This window comes from Glycine soja, chromosome 7 (assembly GCF_004193775.1).
Source record: "Glycine soja cultivar W05 chromosome 7, ASM419377v2, whole genome shotgun sequence".
In the NCBI taxonomy this organism is placed as follows: domain Eukaryota; kingdom Viridiplantae; phylum Streptophyta; class Magnoliopsida; order Fabales; family Fabaceae; genus Glycine; species Glycine soja.
Window position 1 is genome coordinate 3869590 of NC_041008.1, and position 17415 is coordinate 3887004.

Genomic DNA, 17415 nt, shown 5'->3' on the forward strand with positions numbered 1-17415 from the left:
CAATTTACATTAATGAAATAGTTTAAATCAAATGAAATGTTTTTTTTTTTTACCACCATATTAGTACAAAGTAGTATTTTAGTACAAAGTAGTATTTGCTTAAAATAATAATAAATCTTTGTCGAGAATCATAAACACACATAACACATATATTCTCCTCCCAATAAATTCTTTGTGACAAAATTGTTAATGCTTATATTGTGATCCTATTAAGCTCTCATTATAGAAATAGAATAATTTAAGTATATCATTATATCAGATAATTGAACAAGCTTAACTAGCAAAAATTGTAAAATACTAAGTAAACTTCAATACATAATTATTGGCAATTCATCACCAACAGTTTTATTTTATCTGTAACTTTAGAAGTTAGTGGGCAATTACAATGAAAAACTAAAATAAAAAGCTCTACTAGTTTTGAGATACACTTATTGCAGTGCCTAACCGTATGAGACTATGAACTACTTATTTTGTGTAGGATTTGATTTGCTTGGGGTTATTGCTCGGAAACATGACTCCACCTGCTTTGAAGGATCTTTTCTATGACCCCTCAAATCTTTCAGAGCTTGATGAGAAGATGATTTCACTCTGAATATCAAAGAGTAATTAACCTCAGTTGATGACACCACTAACAGTGTGAAAGCAAGAGCTGCCAGTACCAAGGACCAGGCCTTCATTGTTGTGGTGGAGGATTCTGTGTAGTGCCTGTGGCATTACTTAAGAGCCTTCAAGCCAATGAGGGTCAAGTGAAATCAGCATTTATTTATTCTTTCTTTTTAGTACAATCTGAAAGTGAAATGGTAAATATCTGAAAATTTGGATTTGATGCCTTTGGGATCACGTGCTGTAACTGCTACATTTTGTACTGTCTTAGCCTTGGGATTTGATGAAAAACAGGAAAGAGGGACAGGAAATTCAGAGAGGTCACGTGATCAGCCACGTGATGTTGATGTGTATTTACTATTTACAAAACTATTTAGTACATTTCACCGTAACACTGAAAAAAAAATAATCTAATTTTCACCCTAAAAATCTTGAAGCTACAAAGAGTTGTGTTTTTTAACGTGAAAAAATAATTATTTCTCTTTCACCACACCACAAATCAAACACACTATCAAGCTTCGACTTCTTTGTATTTGCACCACAGTCAAAAAGGTTGATTTAGTTGATAAAAATATAAGGACACTTATTCTGATAAAAATATGAATTTAAATTTCTTTAAAAATAATGTGATAATCTCATTGGTAAATAATATGTATAGGTATTTTTTATAAGTATTTTTTTAACTTGGAAAGCCTGTTATGATGCAGTTAAATCTTGAGATTCAACTCATTTAAATTTTTATTAATCCAATCTTCCTCCAAAGGTGATATGTTATAGGATTGAACCAAACATTATTATTAGTTAGGCAACAGCTAAAGTGAATGTTGGATGTTCATACCTGGTTCCTTCCTTGTTGGGGCAAGCTTGACACACGCTCAGTGAAAAAACATGACTTCCATCACACCAAAAAGGTGCAAGAGAAGTTGCTGGGTGCTGCAATTCTTGAGATGACATGCATTTAAGCATATAATAAAGCTTGTATCAGAAGCATGCCTCTACTTTTCTCTGAGGTTTAGCTTTTCTAAGGAAATATATACTAGTAGCTTCTGTAGCTGTTTGCCACCCAATATGTTCAATTTAAGTAGACAAAAAGATTCAAGAGTAAAGTTTCTTATTTTTTTGCCTAGTGGTGACCATGAAAACTGAAAAGACCCAATAGGATATCACATTGCATTGACATGTTTTCTGGTACACGTCTAGTAGTAATTGGTTTAGGTTCATGTTGCTTAATTGTCTAAATCAAATGGGATTTTCAATTTTAATCTGTACTCTTTCCATGTTATTTAGATTAAAATGCTTGTTTTCACAAGGGTGACTCAAGAATCAGTAAAATTTTGTTGGTCGTTCATAGTTGGCTCATTTTCTAGAACCTATTATGAAATTCACTGTTATTCATACACTCTTCAATTAAATTATCACTCATGCCACTACTTTGAAACATCAAGGGTGTTAGCGGTTAGTCATCTACTAGGAATAGTTATTGGATATATCATAAATGTATCGTCACAATCACGTAAAGCAAAAATAATGGACAAATTCATTCATACCCTTCCACAATTTTACATTTATAGTCTTCGTGTCTTTCTTTCCACATGACATGAAAACTCCACAATAGATACATGGTTGCTATTGTGACAAGTAGCAACTTTCGCATCACATTAGAAAAATGGTTTATACATCAGTAACTATTGTTAAACTAATCATGAAATTAATAATTTATATTATTGTATTCATACCATTTTCAAAAAGAAAAAAGAAAAAAAAATTGTTAGGTGAATTGGTGTTTGGTGGTGGACGGTGTCAGAAATCCTATTCTACCCGTAAATGGTTGAAACTTGAAATACTCCAATTTAATGCATAGTGGTCAATTGCATTATATCATTATCATTATTGTGTATTTCTCACTTTTTCCCCGGAAGAAGTTACAGAAATTTAGTGCGGAAAGTAGGAATTAGGTAGAAACAAATAATCATTTAATAAAACAGTGATTTTATTAGATAAACTAACAAAATCTTAATAATTATATTTTTGTTATAAATTTTTAATTATAGTACATCATCAACGTAATTTGTTTGTTTTACCTAATTTTCCATTGAGGTACATATATAATATATAAAATACGCGGATAATATATCAATATTGGATTCATTTCATTAGAGCTAAGCAATATAATAACGGGGAAGTTGTTCTATATTTTTTATTTCTCACATACCTCAGCACGTTTTATACACGAGACAAGAGGAATGGAAAAGAAATTAAGATTCTCTCTCTATATATATGAGAAATACAGAAAATATAATATATTTCTCATATATATTAAATTTGTTAACGGACATTTTTTTTATAGAAGAGTTACGTTAACAAGCTTGAATGTATTTTAACATAATAGTGGTTATGAATTATGACTGAAACAATCCAATTTGAAACATGAATATAAACTAAATGTAGACACATCTTTAGACGAGAATTTGAATCTTGATTCTTTGAGTATGGGAGTTAACTCCTTCCAATAGACCAATATTTTTAAATCTTGATCGATGAAAACAATGATATGAGTATATCGATTTTGTGTGATTGAGGTCGAACCAAAATTAATATTAATAAAATAATATTAGCGTAACTTTATAATACTAAAAATAAAACATAATTAAATAGGTTGTTAAGTACGTATAAAAGTTCAAATAAAATATATTATAATAGTTGAATTTAAAATTTGACAATATATGTCAATATTTATTAATAATAACCCGTTTATATTCGGAATACAAAAGAAAATAACAAATATTTTATATTAATTTTTATTTTTTAAGACAAAAAAGTAAGATGATGTTATATCAAACATTTTTTTATTGACAAAGTATGAATGAATTTTATGTCAATATTCTTTTTTATTGATTTTTCATTTTTTTTAACCGATTTTTCTTTAGGTCAATTCTGTAGTTTATTTGAACCGTCACCTGACTAGTTAACCAATTTTTTGATCCGGCTAGCCAGTTAGAAAGCATTCCACCATATTAAATTTCATAAGTTATAATATATATGAGCACTCTTACATTACAAATATCATATTAATGTAAATTATTTTTCTTAATTTTCTTTGTCGCATTATATGGATTATCATATTTGTGATTATTTTTTCTTCTATATGTTTCTCATGCGTCGTTTCCCAACTTTATTTAGATTGTATTTTCAAAAAAAGTGATCTTAGCCAAAAATGTCCACCAAAAAAAGAATCTTAGCCAAAGTCAAATCCTACCTGGTACCAAAAAATCCTACGGTTAAGAGAATTCCATGAATGGACATAAAAAAATCAGAATTACACAAATACCCTCATGCGTGTGGGTTACGTGGGCCTGATAACAAAGGGCTAAAATAGTCAATGCGTAGGAAGTTTCACTCTGAAAATGTGATTGAGAGAGTGGTTGTGATGGTGGTGTATAACACTCGATCCAGCACATAACAATGGAAACGCAGCTTTACGTGTTTTCTCTCTAGATTCTGCTCTTAAACGCCGTCGTTTTCAAACTCTTTTTTTCCCCTTCGCTTCTCTGTCTTTGTAACCGAAAGGGGGGAAAATATAATTAACACCGATTTCGCGACCAATTCTTCTTCTGCGTTGAATTGGGACAACGAGAAATTGGATCTCAGGTCAATTTCTCTGCTTCTTGTCTCGATGCCGACTGAAACGAATTAATCAAATCGTGATTTTTGTTTTTCTGTTGTTTAATTTGCAGATTGACTTTGTTTCAGATTTAAATTTGTTATGTATATATATTTTGTTAATCTGTTTATTGATATTTTTTTTTTGTGGGGGTCTGATTGAGGCTTGATCTCTGTCATTTGATTGTGCCGTTTTTAATTTTTAATTTTGATTTATGGGTATAATTGTTGCTTTTAGAATTCGCGGTGGAAACAATGGGAAGTGCATCATCCGAAGAATGAATATTTAGGGTTGTGTGGATCAGGGTGTGTGGGTAGAATTACTTCAGTGGCAGGGCGTTTAACTTGTGGAATCGAAGAAGGGGCATGATATTGAAAGGGGGAATTCGAGGGATATGCTGTAATTTAGGGTTGGACTTGTCTTGACAGTGATTGGGAGCATAAATTGTTTGTTTAGAGTGAGCAGGGTTCGTACAATAAGAATTTGTTCATGGATAGGTATAATTTGAGAAATTAATGAATTTGGTTTGCTGCTGTTTGTTGGTTATTGATGTATACAATCCTAGTGGTTTCCTAGAACTTACAGGATTAGTCTACTTCTAAGAACCGATTCTTGGGAAATTGGTGGTAATGTAATTCTAAAAGGCATTCCTTAAAATTCAAGCACTGACTATAGAGGAGTATGTATTGCTGTATGAATTGGATAGATATTATTATTGTTTGTGTTCTGTCCATTTATGGTGTTTGTAGTTTCTTGTTAAGTTGGGTCCTAATAACATTTGGGAGTTAGTTTTCAAGGCAACTCCTTAAATTTCACTAGCTTTAATATCAGATAAAACAAATGATATCCATGCTGTTACTTGTGGCTCTGTCTGGGTTGTTTTTTTTTGGTCTTTGAGTTTACCCATTGATTGCAACTTAACCATACTGCCAAATATTGAATCCTTAGAGAAATTTAGTCAATATGATGAATCAGTTTACAAATGAGACGACCAATTATGATGTGTTGTATTCAATTATAAAAGAGAGTTGAATAATTGGTTTAGCCACTATTCTCTTGCCATGGTAATTGTGAATAGTGTTGTGCTAATTCCTCTCTCTGCACCAAATAATGGTTTGATCCTAAATTAGACTGATGACAGTTTACAGTGTTTGTCAGTTTGTGCACTTGTGTTGTGTCTACACATGTGTGAACGTGCATCTCCATTTCCTTTTATATTTTACATAGAACCTACTTTTTGTCTTGTGGTAATTTTTTTTTTTTTTGTTTCTTCTTCTATTTTACAGAGATTGCTTAATGCTTATTGTGATTTTCTTTATTATATATTCAATTTATTGATGTTTATGTTCTTGATCAGTTTTTGGCAGGAAATAAAAATTGCATTTGAGTGTAAAATAACAGAGTATAGTGTAGGGCCTTGTTCTTGATACTGTGCTAAATTTGTTGGATGGCGGAGAAATCATGCATCAAGCGCCTTCAGAAGGAATATAGAGCCCTTTGTAAAGTATGTACAGCATCTTTTGTCTTTCTAAATCTTACTTATTCTGTTGGTACAGCCATATAGTTATGCTTGTTCTGTTATCTCACCGCTTCTCTTTCTCTCTCCTTTTTCTGTGTAAATTTGTACATATTTCTGAAATTGGTAATTTGATGTTGTGACTGGTAAAATGTTTAGAGCTTCAGAGACAGCGAACATACTATCCTCTATATTTTGCATTTTACTCTGAATAATTTTTGCATGATTGATTAGTCTACAATGCATAATTTACGATGGTGAATTGTTTGGGTCTGTATCAATCATTGACGTGGCATTTCCTTTTAATAAATAAAAAGATAAAAAAATGATGATATTTATAGAATATGTCAACTGGGTAATTCTTAATTTTAAATTTGTATTTGCAGGAGCCAGTTTCTCATGTTGTGGCTCGTCCTTCTCCAAGTGATATTCTTGAGTGGCGTAAGTTTGTTTCATACTGTTACATTTCTTATATTATTTATGCTGAGCTCTCATGTTCAGAAAGAAGAAAAAGATTATGTTGAACCCTTGCTATATCATATATGTGTTTGGCCCTGTTTGCATAAGTTTCTCTATAAGCCCTTAAAGAAAAAGAAAATAAGAAGGAAACATGAAATAAGTTTCTCCCATAAGCTAAAAAACTTATGCACAAGTTAAATTAGCTTTTTTGGGTAAGCTATTTTTAGTTTATGAGAGAAGCATATTTCACTTTTCCTTCTTCTTTGAGTGTTTATAGAGAAGCTTATCCAAACAGGGACTTTATCAATGTTGTAAACCTGTAATCAGCAGATCACAATTCAGCAACCTTACCTTTGCTTCGAGGCTCACCCTCCTTAATTAGATTGTCAGTAAGAAAGGAAAATATTGTAGCATGATATCAGCAATTTTATTTTAAGTTGTTTGCCATGGAGTAGTTGATACTTGATACTGACCTTATTCTATGTTAATGTCTCAGATTATGTGTTGGAGGGAAGTGAAGGAACACCTTTTGCAGGTTTAGCAAATTGTGATAACTGCATATTTGACATTTTACTTTTTCAGTCCCCATGTGCTTTGTTATTTTGAAATGTCCCAATTTATGTAATCCTATCAAAATTTATATAGTATTTATATTCCTTTGGTCCCATTTTAGGTGGATATTACTATGGAAAAATCAAGTTTCCTCCTGAATATCCATATAAACCTCCTGGAATCAGGTAATCCTTCTTGCTGTAGTCTGCTTGTTCATTCTATTTTTCATTTATCTGTTCCATTCCATTTTGAATTTGAAAAAGTTTATATTTCTATAATGTAGCATGACTACACCTAATGGACGGTTCATGACACAGAAAAAGATCTGTTTGTCTATGAGTGACTGTAAGCTATTTTTTCTGTTGTAGCACAAAACAATTAGTATCATGAGTAACCCATATTACAATTTAATATTTCTGCGGGATTTGCTACTTTTGCAGTTCATCCAGAAAGTTGGAATCCCATGTGGTCTGTATCAAGGTCAGAAAGTTTTAGTTATGAAGTTCTTTTATTTATACACTTTACTATGCTTTGTTTTTTACTGTTTTATTTACCCTTTGACTTTTGCATGAGGAATTGATATCTGTGAATAACAGTAAATGTGGATTATTATTGCTTTATAGCTTTATACTAATGTTTTCAATTTTTTGAATGCAGCATATTAACAGGGCTTCTTTCATTCATGGTATGTTGTAGTTTTCTCATATTGTAAATAAACTCTAGTTTCTTCCATTTCCCGTGGCTTTTCTTTTCTCTGAAGATATTAGTCTCTTTGTATTGCCTCATCTGAGTTTTCTGTGTGGTGGTGGGCTGGTGGGGTGGCTTGGTGGGGTTGGAGTTAAACCTTTGTCCCTCATCATTGCCATGGACACAAAACTCAAGTGATCAATATTTATATATTATAGCATAAAAAAGCTAATACAATTTTCCTACTTCTTGTGGTTGGTTGACTCATATGTTTTCCCTGTGCAGTTGATACTTAAACATGTATGCAGTGTTTTCTTGTGAGTTTTGATATCTGACAATCTTCTGTTTTGCAGATGGACAACAGTCCAACCACTGGCAGTGTAAACACCACCACTGCTGAGAAGCAGCGTCTAGCAAAATCTTCCCTTTCTTTCAACTGTAAGAAGTAAGTATATTGTACCAGCCATTCAAAATGGAAGTGAGCAAGGTCTCTTAATTTATTTTTCACAACTAATTCCTGTTGTATCGATAATTTTTCCATGCAGTGCTACATTCAGGAAGATGTTCCCTGAGTATGTTGAGAAGTACAACCAGCAACAGCTTTCTGAGCAGGCTGCTCCAGAGAGGGTCTCATCGGATACGTCTCCCGACAAGAGTTCAAGGCCAGTTTTGGAAAAGAAATTAGAATCCAATGGAGAAGACATGAGAAGAGTAGATGGGTTGAAGGAAGTGAGGAAAAACAGAAAACCATTTCCAACGTGGATGATGCTATTACTCTTCTCCATCTTTGGGGTTGTAATGGCATTACCACTGCTTCAGCTGTGATGATAGGCAAAGAAATCTTCATAGGAGGGTATAAGGGGTCCAGAAAGTGTTCTCCTGGAACTGGTACTATATGTTCTGCTAAGGTTGTCATGTCTAACAGAATTTGTATAGGGAAATGAAATGATGAACATGGAGGCTGCGTTTTACTATGGGCTGAATTTACTCCTTTGTGTCTATGTTGCCAGCTTCTTGGTGGTGAATGTTAAGAAGTTACATGCTTGATACTTTTGACTTTCTTCTAAATGTTTTTGAGGTTTGTCTTGTGGTGTTGGTCACCCTGCACGTGCTGCTTGGGTACATTATGCTTTTTAGAATGGGTAAATTATATCCGATAAAACCATAAACGTAATTCGCAGTCAAGTTTTGATCCCTTTAGTGGCAGTGTGTATAAAGACTGAAAAGTTAAGAATGGAATATGCTACTTTCTATGAAGAAATATATGGTACTTGGATTTCTCATTTCTGGTTTTGGTCAATTTTAAGAAACAGTTTTTCAAAGATGAAAATTAGAGTAAATTATTATTATTATTTTTTTTTTTGGAAGGGTTACGAATCTGGTTTATTTTTATATTGCAACAAGATTTTGCAAAATGATATAGTTAGACTTTCCCGCCTCAAACTGTGTGATTTTCATTTTTAACCTCTATCTCATTGTAAGGTAATTATAAATTTGGCTAATTATGAAGCTCTCCACAAATATAACTTGAAGGATAACAATTTTTAAGTCTCTCTTTCCTCTCTAAAAAAAAATTAAATTCACAAAATATACGCATGCCTGATTAAGTTAAATTAATATTAAAATACCGCGTTTATTACAATTTCATTTATCAATATCTTTTTTCCATCTCATACCATATATTGGCCAAGACAATAGTCAAGTAGGATCGATGAATAGGTCTCCATCAACAACTTTCAAAACAAAACACCTATGTCCTGAGTGTTAGAAACGACAAAAGGAAGGATCCTAATTCTCCCTATTTATTTTTATTCATTTTTCTAATTCTTTACATCATTATTTTTAATGATATGGCATGTGTCGCAATTTTTACAAATTTAGATATTAAATTTGATTTTCTTATCTTTTAAAGATCAATATGTCATCATTTCACATTCTCAGAGACTAAAATGAATATTTATACTTCATTTTTTTTTCAATCATACACATCTTATTTTTATTTTATTTATCATCTACTCTACTCATCTTTTCTAAGCTTAAATGTATTTTTTTATCTTTAATAAATATTCAATTTTTATGTTTGTTTCCTAATAAATTTTTATTTTGTGTTAAGTCTTTAATAAAATAATTTTGAGACTTTTTTTTTACTAAAATAGGTTATTTCGCAAAATTAATTACCAAAATGGATATTTTATAAAACTATTTACTTTTCATAGATGATTTTAATCAGGTAGGATGCAAAAGAAACTATCATGAGTGAAACCTTATGTTTTTTATTTCTCTTATCCCAACATACTTTCTTAATGTTTAAAAAACATTGGAAAAATATTTTCGTTTTTTAGTATAACATATAAGGGAGTGTTAGTCGGTTTTCCAACATTTTTTAACTCCGAGCCTCTGGGCGAAGATGCAATTTTTTTTAGATATCTTTGTCAGACTCTGAACCATATTAAACAGTAGAAATCAGAGGCATATTGGACTGAAGTCGCATGACTGAATGACATTATGGTGTTGGTTTATATAGACTGATAATAATAATTAGTTTCCTTTTAAAATCAAATCGATACAAGAAAATGTGTAATTTATTTCTGATTCTCAATCATGTATGTTTTCAAACATAAAAGAGTTTAGTATAGGAATAGAAAGAAGATGGTATTATGTGTAATTTAAAAAAACTCAACAAGTGTAATTTGTTCTAATTTCTAATATCAAAGTGAAACTTCAGTTTAATTCTATTTCTTTTATAATTTCTCTTCTTCATAAATGAGGGTTTAGTAGTATTATATATAGAAAGAATTAATTTAGGTGAAGAATGACGGTTTTTTTTTGAAAAGGCTAAGATAAAGTGAAATGTAGTGATTAAGCATGGTCTAGGTGAGGAAAGAAATGGTTGTCATAATAATTAACAATATTCACCCACTTTTCGGTCCGGATATTTGGATGCTTGGTCCCTATCAAAAACTAAACATTTTCTTCAATTGGTTCGATAACTTTCACTTCTACCACGAAAGTGAAGTTTTAATTTATAGGATCATAGTAGATTTCATTCATCTGTCCTTTTTTCTCAATTTTTTATTTCTACCATTTTCTCATTGGCATTATTAGCCTAGCAATTTTGTCTGGTGCTGAGTCTGGATTTGATGTACTATGTTATATAAGGCAATCCTTTCCCATATATTGCACCTTCTACTAGTTCAAGCCAATTCTTCCTCTATGAGAAAATGTAAATGATAAGCCTAAAACTGCACTGCCATTTCAACCACCACAGTTACTGTCATCTCCATAACTGGCCCTCTGACTTTGATATTTTTATGAGGAGTTGTTGAACTTTGCCTTTTGTGAACCAAGCTAGTAAATTCCCCCATGTGAACTAATTTGATTTATAAGTTAGAAGCTATTATTTTCCATTTGAAGGTTTTTTCACAAAGAGATACTCTTCTTTTGCATAGGAAGAGTTATCTAGTCAATTTGCATAATCCTTGAGAACCTCATTTTTATCTTCTCTTGGGGTCTTCTGCTTTTCATTTTGTTCATCTCAAGTTTATGGTTTTTTGTCGAAAATGATGAAATCTCCATCACAATCAACATATGAAGCAAGCCATTATGATGACTATGGATTTGATCTGCAACAAGACTTTTGCCAGGTATTAAGTACTTGATTGTTGGCTCTTAAATTTTAACACAAATGTTACATTTCATAAACCTGTTAATAAATTTTCATGTCAAAGTATGTGATAATGTGAGAAAAGATTTCAACAAACATTCTCCAATTTTGATGTTGTATTGAGATGGTTTTCATTTTTACTTTGATCTTGTAAGTTATGTTTTGGCTTTTTGTGGTATTGACTAGTTCTTGGAGGAAGCAAGACTACATGGAAAGGAAGCAAAACTAAAGAGTTCATCAGTGCACCCGGAAGAATCTAGGAAAACAGGATCAGAGAAAGAGAAAAAAGGGAAGAAGTCATGGAAAAGTTCTCTGACTTCATGGTGGAAAACTGACAAGAAAAGCAAGCATAGTGAAAAAACCACCACCAATTCTAAATCAAAGAGTTCTGGTAAATGGAATGGTCATTCTTCTGGTCCAATGTATAGATCCTCCAGAAGTTCTGATGGGAAACACTGGCGTCCATCATCTGGTCCTCTTGTGAGTCTATTCAAACCCACGAAGTGGGAGGAAAATGAGATACCCTATATCTCTCTCCAACAACACAACAATAGCCCTCCTGCTGAAAAGAACTATGGCCCTCTTTATGTGGTTACTTGACTTGTTTATCACTAGCATAGTTGCAAATTGTGGTGACACAAGCTTCACTGAGAGAGTTACTACTATGTGTTGGTTGCTGAGAGAATTTTGCTAACCAATGTAACAAAACATCAGCCCTTTGAGAAGAAGAAAATTATGTTTTGGTTTTGAATATACAAAGTTGTATTTGGTCGTTGTTGGATTTGATAGAGGACAAACACAATTCAAAATAAGTCATCTTTGTTCCTTGTTCTAAAAACTCATTCTGGTGCCAATTTTTTTTCAAAACATTTAATGTGATAAGATTGCTGAATTCAAGAGAATATTGATAATACAGCACTAGCAGTAACAAAAACGCCCTCCATAGACAGATTTTTGTTATATGATGTTAGTCTTTATCTTGCTTAATCAGGAAACCAAAATAAATGAATAAAAGACTTCCGCATAGATAAGTCATTTGATTCTCACCCCTGGCAAATTTCCTTTCAAATTTGAAGAATCTCTCTTGACCAACATAGCTTTTTTCTTTCCTTTTCTTCCTTTTGAATTCTATTCTTGATTATCCCAAACATTTTCTTTTTCAAAGAAGATATTCCATTCTAGCATGTAGGTGGGATAGGGATTTCTTACCGGCTAAGGTCTAACTTCTAAGTTATTAGGTAACGAAGTGAAAGCACAAAATCAGACAATGGCCTTGACAAAAAGCATATTTTGGGCGAGTGCAAAAGGCTACAAAACGCTATGCTTTCAAGGCTTGTCTGCTTCATGTGATAGAAAAAGATAACTTCTATTCAATAACTAGGAGAGAAATAAGAAGAGAAAAGCAAGAAGTATGAGATAAAATAAAATTAGTGAAAAAAAATATTGTAAGAATAACATGTACAATCATACAATCTTGAAGACCCCAGATGTCATTCTTTTCCCCAAAGAGTCAAGCCACTAAACTAGTGATGTGTGTGAATCCATCAACTAGCCACAAAGGGATTGTGCTGTGATTGGAGAATGGTCTACGAACTACTTGAATCTCGACCAGTAGCCAAAAAATTCGGGATGGAAATGGAAAATGGTCTAAAGGGATCAAAATAAGTTAGAGGTAAAAAGTAGAAAAAGCATTGGGAAAAAGTTTGAAAAAAAAAAAAGCATTAGCCATGGGATGCGTTAAAAAGAAAGCATAATTGAGAAAATTTTGGATTTGTGCCTGCCACTATCATGGCAACCAAACTAAGAAGAATATTTTGTCAAAGAAAACTTGTTTGTCGGGTTTGGATGGCTTGAGCAAGAGGCTAACTAAAAGTAAACAACGGAGAGTGGACTACTAACTTAAACATTAGCTTATCTGCCATATTGATAGTGAAATCTGAAATGGCTAGTGATTTATTATTATTTTTTAATAAAAATCAAATACATACTGCAGATGATTTTTCAGCTAGCATAGAAGGATCACATTGATAATTTCCCTAATATAAAAAAGAAATGTGGAGCTCCCCCTCCTTTTTAAAAAAGTTCAGCAGCATGTCACGTAGAGATTAATCGGATCATGAACACGTAAATGTTCTTGAACTAAACAATACTTCTTTTCCTGCGCCTTTATTTTGCCTCCTTTTGGTACTAAGGTAGATTAATGTTTATTTTACCAAATCCTGATCATACTTTTTGCCTCCTTTTGGTACTAAGATATAGACTAATGTTTGTTTTATCGGATCCTAATCATAGTTAGGAGCACAATCAACATCATATCTACATCTTCGCCAGTGTTAACAGTAGAAGATAGGGTTTATTCAAATTTTATCATCCAACAACAGCGAAGCCTCTGCTTCTCTTTCCAGTTATCTCTTTCTTAACATTAATCACATATGGAAATAGAAAACATACTCCCTATACATCAATTGCTCTGTTTTCTCAAAGCAAAAAATTTCTCCTTCGGGTCAAATTAAGTCGTTTCATTTTGTTTCACCCTCTTTCATTCTATTTCATTTACCATTTTATATTTAAGATACAGCTCAGCATTAGGTCAGGCTAATTGGAAGTAAGGAACGAAATTAAGACAATAATTATATAAAATTCATCTTGTGTAAAAAGAAAGTGGGTCATTCTACCCTGTCACTACAAAGAAACATGTTCTTTACACAATATAAACACTTAAGAGTTTAGACCGTTGGCTTAATGTGCTCCAAGTCCAAGCACAAACATTAAAATAAAAGAAAAAAAGATTGTATATAACAAGACATTACAAAGCAACCATCCTTAGCCATTATGTGCACAAAGTATTGGAAAGGAAGTAGCATAACAACGACTCTTTAAGAGCTATCCCTCAGGAAGAAGAACTCTCCTAAAAATAAAAATTAATGAATACCATCAATCAACAAATTTCTAGCTCTGTGCTTGTTCCACGTCTACAGAACTTGGACTGCAAGGACTCAACTTTTTGTCCCTGCTCAAAAGCCTCTTGAATGACCTCAATGTGGCAGCCATTGGTGATTTCACCTCCTCTTCAGCACACCTACTCCCAGAAGGTGACAAAGAGGAGGAAGTGCACTCACTTGGAATATCAATCACCAACATTCCATGACACCTTCCATTAACATTGCTACTAGCAGAAGAAGATGCTGTAGGTGGTGTAGAACAAGGTGGTTGCTGGGACTGAGAAGTACCTTCTTCTTCTTCTTCTTCTTTTTCTTCCAATGAAACCCCAATGGAACTAACTTGTGTCTGGTTCCCCCAAACCAACACATTTGTGGGAAAATTTGAAGGTTCCAAACCACTCACACCACCTGAGTTCTCTTCATATGATGATGATGATGAATCACTATTCCCTGAGACATTACTCTCTTCACATTTAGAGGATTCAAAAGCAACAGGGTTCCTACAAAGAGGACAAGTGGAGTGTGAATGGAACCACATGTCAATGCAATCCACATGAAACCCATGATTGCATTTGGGCAAAAGCCTCAACTTTTCACCTTGGACAATCTCAGAGAGGCAAACTGCACACTCCAAACCTTCTTTGAAGTCCTCAGGTTGGAAAACCAACACTGGCAAGGACTTGAGAACTGAAGGGTCAAGCCCAACCTGGTGAGTCTCATAGATCACCGAGTCTTGACCGGGGGCGAAGACAAACCTCCGGCGGCGGCGGCGGCGGTGGCGGGGCTGGGGAGTGGCGTTTTCCTCCATGCTCCACCAGAACCATTTTGCATAGAGATGGAGCACAAGAACAAAGACAACCACCATGAAGAGGAATATTATGGCCACCACCATGATCTTTCCTGTGATCTCAATTGTGTCAGATTCACCCCATGCGTTGTCACTTGCACTCATGTTTAAAAAATGAGACTTTCTGCTTCAGGTGCAAATTTGAACACACCCCAGAAGTCAGAATTTGTCCGAGAATTCTGGGTTTTGCAGGGGAAGTGAAAAAGGTTTGTTTTTGTGTGCTTTGAGTGTTGAAATGGGAACAATGGGAAGCTGAGAGTGAAGAGAGAAAGGACAGTTAAAAGATGGGTTTGGCACTTTGGCTTGTGAAATGGGTTTGGAACACAAAAAAGTCAGAAAGATGAAGGGAATAAGAAGAAGGGGATTAGCCTCCACGTTGGGCTGGAAGACTTGGACTTTGGAACAAAGGAGGGGAAGAAGGAGGAGATGGATTTGGAGTCAAGAGTCAATGACTCAATTGGTGGCAAAATTAAATTTTAATTTGATTTTTTTCCCTCTATGTGTCTCTCAATTTAATAGATGAGTCTTGTTAATGATATGTGGTTAACCCTGATCTAAAATTTTTACATCCAGAAAGAATTAAACATAACTTGTGTTATCTCTCTTAAATAGATTGTTCTACGTATGTAAACATGAATCTGTAATAGTACAATTAATTCTTTGAGTTAAATTTAATTTGAAATTATTGTTACTATATTATATTATTATTTGATTCAATAAAAGGGGAGAAAAAAGAATGGCTTCAAAATTGTGAACTGAATTGTGGTTTTATTCAACTGCTCCTAGACAGGTCGTAGGACCTTTCTTTGTTTGAAAAAAAAGGATTATTAGGGGCGGTGTTACCTTTTATTTATTGTTAGACTTGGAAATTATAGAGATTCCTTCGCTTTCCCCTTTGACCCGTCTATTGAATTTACCCACTAAAGACTCGGATTGGGATCGTTTAACTATGAAATGGACCCAAAACAATGATAAAGGACAAAAAGTTTAGATATAAAAGTAGGCTTTTGATATATATATATATACTGAGTGATATAGCAAATGCCAAAAAGTATTAATAATATTGATTTTTAATTTAAAAATTAATATTTTATTAGGTAATTGTTACTTTTACTTTGGTAATTAAAATGATTATTTGGATGGAATGTTAATTAGAGATATTCATGGCCATCTTGTTCAGGAAGACTAACTTTTTTTTTTTTACGGTAGGAAGACTAACTTAGAATATACCTCGTATGCTTTAATATGATTTGATGTCTCATGTTTTTTAAATTTATATTTTTTGAAATGTTTTTGTATTAATATTATTACTTCTTTGTTTGATTAATAATATTTTTGTACAACAATATTATATTTATATGAATATTTTCTTTTGAAATATATCATAAAATATATCTAAATTTTAGTTTTATTTTTTAATTTTATAATCAATTATATAAATTATTAAGATTGATGCATTGTGCCAATAAATTAAGCTAACTCAATCTTATTTCATAAATTAGCTGATATTAATCTGGATGAATTCAAGTTTAAATAAATAATCTAAAGGCAAAAGTAAACTTATCCTAACTTATTTTGTAAATAACCCTAATATCAGTTTTAATCGAATAATGACACAAAACTAATTATAAGGCTATATTTAAAAAAAATCGAAAATGAATTACGAATCAACTAATACATCCAGCAAAAGAATCATAGTCTGGATTATCTGCAAGTAGCTTGCAAATTGTGCAGAATATTTTGTAGTATTCGCAAGTAGCTGTTATTCAATTCTCTGGAATGATGTGCATGTAAAATTTAAGCTACTCTTTACCTAATTTATTGACTTTTAAACTAAAAAGCTTTAAAAGTTGACCTTAATTTTGGGTAGTATCAACCATAAGTCCATAACCATTAACGTCGTAATATCAACTATTCACTACGTAGTAATAAAAAAAATCAAATACGTACAGAAGACCTTCGCTACAAACTTTAAACTACGAACTTAATTATGGCTGCTCTCGTACGGTGCGGGAATGAATTTAGTACGAGATTTATTTCCTAAAATAAATTTATTTAAATATTGTCAAAGTTGAATGTAATTTCAAAATACAGCTTAGATTATATAGAAATAGAAGAATTTTAAATAAAATGAATTTTAAAAATACTTTTCTATAAAAGTATTATATAAATTAACAAATTAATTGTAGTAGCCAGTATCAAATTTAAGATCTACATTGGTTAATTAAATAATATTATAAATTAAAAAACTAAACATAACTTGATTAGAACATAAGATCTATTTACATTATACCCTTTGATAACATGTCATTATAAGTTTTTTTTTTATAAAATATAGAAAAGAAACCCCTCTCCCCTTTCCCCCTAATTTTTACCTCTCCCTCCTTAATTATCATTCTTTCATGTTTCTGTGTCAATCTCTTATCTTTCAATTTCATCCTTTGTGATTGTTCACCCTTTCACATGGAGTTTGCAATCATACGA

At 32.5% G+C, this 17415-nt stretch overlaps 3 protein-coding genes across 3 annotated transcripts; 2 read left to right on the top strand and 1 right to left on the bottom strand.

Annotated features, from left to right (window-relative positions):
- The first annotated feature begins 4018 nt into the window (after positions 1 to 4018).
- Positions 4019 to 8735, top strand: LOC114418227 (ubiquitin-conjugating enzyme E2 34-like). Its single transcript, XM_028383469.1, has 10 exons — positions 4019 to 4251; positions 5622 to 5768; positions 6167 to 6221; positions 6736 to 6774; positions 6913 to 6976; positions 7075 to 7136; positions 7232 to 7271; positions 7449 to 7476; positions 7832 to 7923; positions 8024 to 8735. Exons 2-10 carry the CDS (start codon positions 5712 to 5714, stop codon positions 8301 to 8303), a joined length of 717 nt encoding a protein of 238 aa, XP_028239270.1. The 5' UTR covers positions 4019 to 4251; positions 5622 to 5711; the 3' UTR covers positions 8304 to 8735.
- Positions 8736 to 10570: 1835 nt separating this feature from the next.
- LOC114419146 lies at positions 10571 to 11926 on the top strand. Its single transcript, XM_028384791.1, has 2 exons — positions 10571 to 11122; positions 11329 to 11926. The coding sequence occupies exons 1-2, from the start codon at positions 11039 to 11041 to the stop codon at positions 11740 to 11742; spliced, it is 498 nt and encodes a 165-aa protein (XP_028240592.1). The 5' UTR covers positions 10571 to 11038; the 3' UTR covers positions 11743 to 11926.
- A 1834-nt stretch (positions 11927 to 13760) lies between these two features.
- Positions 13761 to 15477, bottom strand: LOC114418228 (RING-H2 finger protein ATL3-like). The gene has a single exon (XM_028383471.1). It carries the CDS (start codon positions 15034 to 15036, stop codon positions 14092 to 14094), a length of 945 nt encoding a protein of 314 aa, XP_028239272.1. The 5' UTR covers positions 15037 to 15477; the 3' UTR covers positions 13761 to 14091.
- Positions 15478 to 17415: the final 1938 nt, after the last annotated feature.

Bases quoted from the DNA above. Each gene is read 5' to 3' on its own strand.
- LOC114418227 (XM_028383469.1), top strand. From the start codon at position 5,712: ATGGCGGAGAAATCATGCATCAAGCGCCTTCAGAAGGAATATAGAGCC. The intron at 6,222-6,735 runs GTAAGTTTGTTT...TTAATGTCTCAG, and splicing joins AAGTGATATTCTTGAGTGGC to ATTATGTGTTGGAGGGAAGT. The intron at 6,977-7,074 runs GTAATCCTTCTT...TCTATAATGTAG, and splicing joins TATAAACCTCCTGGAATCAG to CATGACTACACCTAATGGAC.
- LOC114419146 (XM_028384791.1), top strand. From the start codon at position 11,039: ATGATGAAATCTCCATCACAATCAACATATGAAGCAAGCCATTATGAT. The intron at 11,123-11,328 runs GTATTAAGTACT...GGTATTGACTAG, and splicing joins TGCAACAAGACTTTTGCCAG to TTCTTGGAGGAAGCAAGACT.
- LOC114418228 (XM_028383471.1), bottom strand. From the start codon at position 15,036: ATGAGTGCAAGTGACAACGCATGGGGTGAATCTGACACAATTGAGATC.